This window comes from Trichoplusia ni, unplaced genomic scaffold, assembly GCF_003590095.1.
Source record: "Trichoplusia ni isolate ovarian cell line Hi5 unplaced genomic scaffold, tn1 tig00001053, whole genome shotgun sequence".
Classification (NCBI taxonomy): domain Eukaryota; kingdom Metazoa; phylum Arthropoda; class Insecta; order Lepidoptera; family Noctuidae; genus Trichoplusia; species Trichoplusia ni.
This window is the reverse complement of record NW_020800090.1, coordinates 1-7050: the sequence shown is the minus strand read 5'-3', so window position 1 is coordinate 7050 and position 7050 is coordinate 1. Positions and strand designations below refer to the sequence as shown.

The 7050-nt window shown below is 36.7% G+C and overlaps 1 protein-coding gene across 1 annotated transcript; it reads left to right on the top strand.

Moving 5' to 3' along the window:
- Positions 1-2010: 2010 nt before the first annotated feature.
- LOC113507210 (syndetin-like) lies at positions 2011-7045 on the top strand (the record flags this gene model as incomplete). The annotated part of the gene is given in 6 exon segments (XM_026890070.1): positions 2011-2048; positions 2050-2106; positions 3467-3604; positions 5657-6361; positions 6363-6720; positions 6723-7045. Coding segments are annotated over 6 exon segments (1617 nt in total), but the record flags the coding sequence as incomplete, so codon positions are not given.
- Between the last annotated feature and the right edge of the window lie 5 nt (positions 7046-7050).

Sequence of the window (7050 nt, the reverse complement as noted above, 5' to 3'; positions counted from 1 at the left end):
TGGGTCCGAGACTAGTTGGGCTTTTGTGAGTAAATGGCTATTAAAAAAATAATTATAAATCCTCTTCAAGAAACTTACAATAATAAATTGAAAGAACGTAAACAGTAACAGTTAAGCTACAGGATGATTACGATTTTTAATGTTTCACCAATTTAATTATATCCGATTCTGACATTTCTGAGGGCAGTAAAAATTGTTTAGTTGTATTTAGTTTAGTCTTTGTAACTATAGCTTCAAAATAGTCATTAAATCGACTAAAGAAAGAGATATTTTTTTAACAAACACTTGTACATCACTAAGCAATGTTATGATTTACATTGTCATTCAAATTGTCTTCCGCCATCCGTATTCCGTGGATTTATTCCGTATTGTCTGGAAATGTCATTGTTTCAAAATAATTTATAGCTTTATTTTAACTTGAGTCTGTAATCAAGTTTAGAAATAATATAAAACAACATAACATTTACAGTAAAAATAGTTTTTCCCTCATTAATTACCGTAGACAATGTGTAACTGTAAAATCCGTGATACGCACTGTGAATTCAAAGTAAAGTGTAAATAATTCAACTTGGACTTGTTACATTGGTGAGTATTTACTCTTTTATTAACATTATTTAACTTACAAACAATATAATCACGAATTCAGACGTTATTCTGTATTATTCTATGAATAAATTCAGACGTAGTTTTCATTTTGGCTTGCACGTACGATATACCGAATTTTATTTTTTTATTTTTCGGTTATTTAGCACTTTCTTTCGAGAATATCGGACCTCCTTATCAGCATATTATTATATTTGTCAAGGAATCTAGTTTGAATAATAGATATTTCAAGAACTTTATTTCTGAGATGTTAGATAATAAATTCATGTAAATAGTTTATTGATTTTGTTGCTTAGCGATTATTGTTAGTGCTTAGCTAAGGATATTTGAATAACATCCAGTCCTTCTAACAGATCAACACAAAAGTCTATTGCCTCCCTCAAAAATACTAGTCTCAAATGTTAACTATGTTTTACAAATAAAGACAAACTTAAGAAAATCAAAATAAAAAAATGCCTGTAAAAACATTGTCCATCTTTGACAGTCATTATGGGTAGTTAGAACATAAGGGGTATTGTGTTGCCCAGGTAACTGGGTTGAGGAGGTCAGATAGGCAGTCGCTCCTTGGTAAAACACTGGTACTTAGCTGAATCCGGTTAGACTGGAAGCCTTCCCCAGCAAAGTTTAGTACTTTAAAAAAAAATTACCTGATAACTAGGTATTTAAGGTATGTAAGGCCAGTTTTTTTTGCTCTATATCATCTACAAAAGACTACACAATACATATTATTTAAATTGTTATTTCAATATAAGTACATTTACATAATAGTGTGTATTTTAATAATAATCTGCTGTGTCACTGTTCATTTAAACATTTATGGACAAACAATGTATTTGTGAAAATAGGCAGAAAATTTGTGAAAATACCAACCAAGGATCAGTTAGTTATAAATTTAAGGATAGCTATAGGAAAACAAAAAGAAACATTATTATTAAATTTATCCTTACGGTGTTACATATTAATTGTTTCCTGGTAATACAACCTCATAGACTTTTTATCAAATTGGGTTATTGTAAAGCCTGAATATTGTTAAATCTGAGGTTTTCAAATGAATCTTAAGATTTAACGAAAATAAGTTGTTAAATATGTAGAATATCAAAAAGGGATATAATTTAACGGGCTTTTACAATTAGTATTATAAATAAAAGCAAGGTTTATTTACTTCCAAAAATTACAGTAACAAATCATTAATAAATTATGCAACACTTAACTCACGCGTATTCGTTTGACTCGCGATCCGCCGCGTCAACTCATGATTAAGGACTCCGGTTGGGTCCGAAACTAGTCCCGGCGAGCCCGATACGCGTGAGGAAACCGTTGCATCATTTAATAATGAACAATTCAAAATGTGTATAGTTGAAATGGATTTTAATTTTGATCTCAACTAAATTTTACTGTTCAGATGTGGCATGCTGTCAGAGGCAACTATGGAGAACCGTCACGGACCCCCCAGGAGTCAACTCCAGGTCGCTGAGCGCCGCCCACTCGGCTGCTGACCTAGAGGTATGCCTAGATCAAAATTAAAATCAAAAGTTTTTAATTCAAATAGGCCATATTTCAGGCACTGTTAAAACGTTACATGGTTGACTCTAGTTGCACCATTAGGCAACATTTAATAACTATCGATAATAAACAAAATGCGTGCGTACAAAGTACACATGTCAGAAGTAAAACTTATTTGGCGAACTAATTTATAAATCTTGTTTATATTTATAACTATATATATAAACTTTAGATTTCCGAGACTAAGAGGAAGGGACAAAGGAAGATAGGTTAGGAATTTAATTGTCCCTAAAATATAAATAATTAACTAGTCAACGAATACGCAACCAATATGGCGTGTATTATTTCTCGATATCTCGTATTCTCTCTCTCTCGTTCAATCTTTCTCACTATAGCTCTCTCCCACCTCTCACTCCATAGCACTGTGCGGGATACGACGTTCGCTCTGTCTCACTTTTTCTCTCAATCTTTCTCACTTGCCCGTTCGCCCTGTCTTACTCCCTCTCAATCGGTCTCGATCGCTCTCTCCCTCTTTTTCGACACTTCCGTTGCGTACCGGCCGTGCCGTTAAATCTGTAAAAAATTTACGCTCATGCGCCTATAGAAGTTTCACTTCAAAAATACAGATTTCTATAAATACAAAAATTATTCGAATACAGATATACTCTCTATATCTATATTTTTATTGCTGTGTTTATAATACTTTACTAGCTGTCCGGGCGGACTACGTACGCCTAACAGTCGATGATAATAATGCAGACAAAAATACTGGTTTTTTTTCTTACAACTGTTCTATATTTTATCACAGTATAAACCTTCCCTGGACTTTCACAAATATTTCAAGACTAAAATTAGCCAAATCGGTTCAGCCATTCTACAGTTTTAGCGAAACTAACGAACAGCAATTCATTTTTAGCTCTCATCTCTCATCTCAGCCTATAGCAGTCCACTGCTGGACATAGGCCTCTCCATAATTTTCCCAGCGCGACCGGTTCGTTGCCACCTGCATCCATCGGGACCCAGCGGAAAAAACTAATTAGATCATAATATGGACCCTGCAGGGCACAGCAAATAATTTTATACTCTGGGGTATCACACACATCAAAGTCACATACACAAAGTCACCCAGACTCAGAACAAGCATTCGTGGATTGAAAAAAAAAAAAAAAAAAACATTGACGTCGAGTGTATCTTCTACACTAAATTAAAAAAAATGTATAGTAAAAATACTTAAGAGAATACGAAAAGTGTTATTTGGAGCCAATTATCATTCATTCATCGGCCATAGAAAATAGTAGAATTGGGGCTCTGTTGACCTCAATCACTCGGCTATCCGTGTAGACAAAATCTCTTGTTGCAGGTGCTTCGAGAAATTGAAAATGTCTACTTCCAACCGTCTTCGGAATTCGATGCAGGCCGATACGTGCTAGAACATGCCCCGACGACGTCCTGTGACGAGATCGAACAGGTCTTCACCAAGTTGAAGAGGCAGCAACAGGTATTATATTTATTAAGATAAAGATAACTTATCAAACAGTATTATTCTTAAACGATGCAACGCGTTGCCACGTCGCTGAAACTGGTCGGGCGATCCCCGCCGATACTTAGGGCCTGTTTCACCACCGCCACATAAGTTAAATTATTTGACGTTAAATTTTCATACAAAGACTGTCAAATTTTTCAATTTATCTGCCAGATATCGGCTAATCAGTGATTGTCAAATAGGCGCTTACTATAAAAACAGTGGTATATTAAATAATGTCACATAGTAAGCGGTCTTATCAGTTAAATTAACAAATAGTACCCAAAACGTTATCCGGAGATTAGAAGAACTATCTTAAAGCTAACTATTAAAGTTAATTATCAGGGTTCAGGATTTTCAATGTTTTAGTGATCTGGGCTAACTGCCTATCTCACCTCCCTAACCCAGTTACCTGGGCAACACGATACCCCTTAGTTTGACTGGTGGTCTTTACTGTACTTCTTTTTAATATGAACATCATCTAAAGCCTTTGTTCTCCCACTGCTGGGTATAGGCCTCCCCTTTCTCGTGCCAATTTCTATGGTCCAGTGCCAGCCTCATCCAGATTCGATCCGAGACCTTCACTATATCGCGGACCCATCTCGCTCCCGGACAGGTTTCTATAAATTGCTTTTATGACCAAAAGCACTTGAAATGAATGAATTCAAATTATCTCTAAGTCTTATCACATTTTATCTGTAAATTATTTGAAATTTTCGTAATCTATCATCGATTTATTGTATATCGCCACCAAAATAAGATAATAATTGTTTTACTAGATATTTGATGAGATCTTCCTAAATGGTTTTATTTACATATTGTGATTTTTTGATGTATTGTCTGTCGAAATACAATATTATTGACGGGTGGAACGGTTAGGAGCTCGTGGCTAAGCTATAACCGCATAAGTGATTCGATCACAGGTTAAGCTAAGCTTGAAGCGGTTGGTCCGTAGATGGGTGACCATCTTTTTCATAACGAGTTCCTCCGTGTTTCGGAAGGCACGTTAAATTGTGGGTCCCGGCTCTTATTCCTACATCTTTGACAGTCGTTACAGGTAGTCAGAAGCTTGAAAAAGTCTGACAGCCAGTCTAACCAAGGGGTATCGTGTTGCCCAGGTAACTGGGTTAAGGAGGTCAGATAGGCAGTCGCTCCTTGTAAAACACTGGTACTTAGCTGAAACCGGTTGGACTGGTAGCCGACCCCAACATAGCTGGGAAAAGGCTAGGCCGATGATGGGTGGAAAGGTTGACATGCTTTTCGAGGTGCTGGGCTGTAAAATTTGGTTCATTATGAATAGAGCATTTGACTAAAGAAATGTGTGTAGTTACTAAATGATGCAACGGTTTACTCACGCGTATTTATCGGGGTTGCCCGACTAGTTTCGGACCCAACCGGAGTCCTTAATAATGAGTTGACGCGCAGTTCGACTCGCGATGCATCAGTCCCACGATAGTTACTATAAAAATATTGGATCGGATTTTTTTATTTTATCTCGCAAACTCAAAATAAGGGTTTAATGTTTACGAGATACTGGTATATTTACCCTATAACCTTCTTTAATAGATGACCTAACGCGGTAAAGTAACTCGAAAAAAGAATAAAATTGGATCAGCAGTTTCTGATATTAGCGCATTCAAATAAATAAACTCTTTAGCTTTATAATATAACTTTAGTTTATACTAGCTGTTGCCCGCGACTTCGTCCCCGTGGGTAGAAGATATGAGTTTTGATTTATACCCACCCTGTGTTTTCCACATTTTCCATTGTATCTTCGCTCCTATTAGTCGCAGCGTGGTGGTTTAGAGCTTAAAGCCTTCCTCGATTAATGGTTTATTCAACACAAAAGGAATTTTTCAATTTGGACCAGTAGTTCCTGAGATTAGCGCGTTCAAACAAACAAACTCTTCAGCTTTATATATTAGTATAGACTTTATATATTAGTATAGATTATTATTAGTATTTTTATTAATATCCCTCACAAGCCAAACTATATTCTCCAATCTCAACAATTTCCATTGTCCACAGGTTGTATCAGGCAAAGCTTTGCACCTCATATCCCAACAGCGAGACAACTGCGACAAAGAATTCAAAGAGATACAAAACATTCGCGAACAACTCACAACAACTCTTCAGACATGTCAGAAAGCCCGTGAACAACTCAGGGCAGCCTCGAACCACTTGACAATATCAACATTCGTTATCTTAGCAAACTTTCGTAAACGCCAAATCATTCGATCCGTTCTAAAGTCTCTCGAATTACTCCGCAGTTTGAGAAGCGTAGAAACTGATGTCGCTGAACTGCTTCTCAAAAAAGAATACTATGGAGCTATTGAGCTTATTTTGAAAAGCAAAAAAGCAGCTAGTAGCCACAAGGAGTACACTTGCATAGCTGACCTGGCAACACGCCTTCAGGACACTTTAGACATGACAGAGGAAAAGCTAGACGCGATCCTAGCAAGCATCTGTTACAGATTCGATGAAATCATTTTCAGGAAGCTAAGAAAAGCTTACGCCTTGCTCGGAAAGACGCAAGCGGCTATGGAACAACTACACATGCATTATTCTTCAGCGGTCAATGAATCATCGATTGAAGCTGTAAAGAATTATGTAGGTGATACGATCGATATGAAATTTCAAGATATGTGCATGTCTGTACAGCCAACGAAAGCTCCAATTTGCCTTTTGAACTTATGCGAGAATCTATTCTTAATTATGAAGAGCTATTATCTTTTTAGTTGACTGGCATGCGAAGTATGATGGCGAGGAATCGATTCCGATATCGAATAATGTTTTTGAGATCGAGAAGAACGTTAGTAGGGAATATATTCGGCAGAAATTAAACGCTGGGCTGGTTAGGATATGGCATGATGTTCAAGCGAAAGTTTCGACGTTTCTAAAGAGTTCTGGGTTAGAAGAGTATCCATTCGAAAAGTTTATTCAGATGTTAGGGATTTTGCGTAAGTTAACACAAGTTGCCGAAGTGTTTTGCGGTGATAAATCTGATTTGTTACAGGATTTTATTAAAACTCAAAGTGTGTTATACATAAAGAATTATCATAAAGGCAGAATGGAGGAATTGAAATTGTTTTTGGAAATGAGGGTTGGGAACAGTGTCCTGTCAAATCAACATTCAATTTGCTCAATTTGCAGGAGTTTAAACAATTTAAAAAGTACCTGAGTGTTAGGTCTGATACGTCATTGGTTAAAACTCAGTCTGACGGCGCGTCCTCAGTCCATTCTCAAGACGACAGCGTGTATATATCAAAATATTTCAAGCAAAATACGAGCCATACGCCATTCGAGATTTTCCGATGCGAAAATATTACGAATGACGATATTTTCGGTTTAGAACCCGAATTAGTGAGCGACGATTCAGACGATGAACCGGAAGAGTTGAAACGAGATTTCGTCGACGAAAA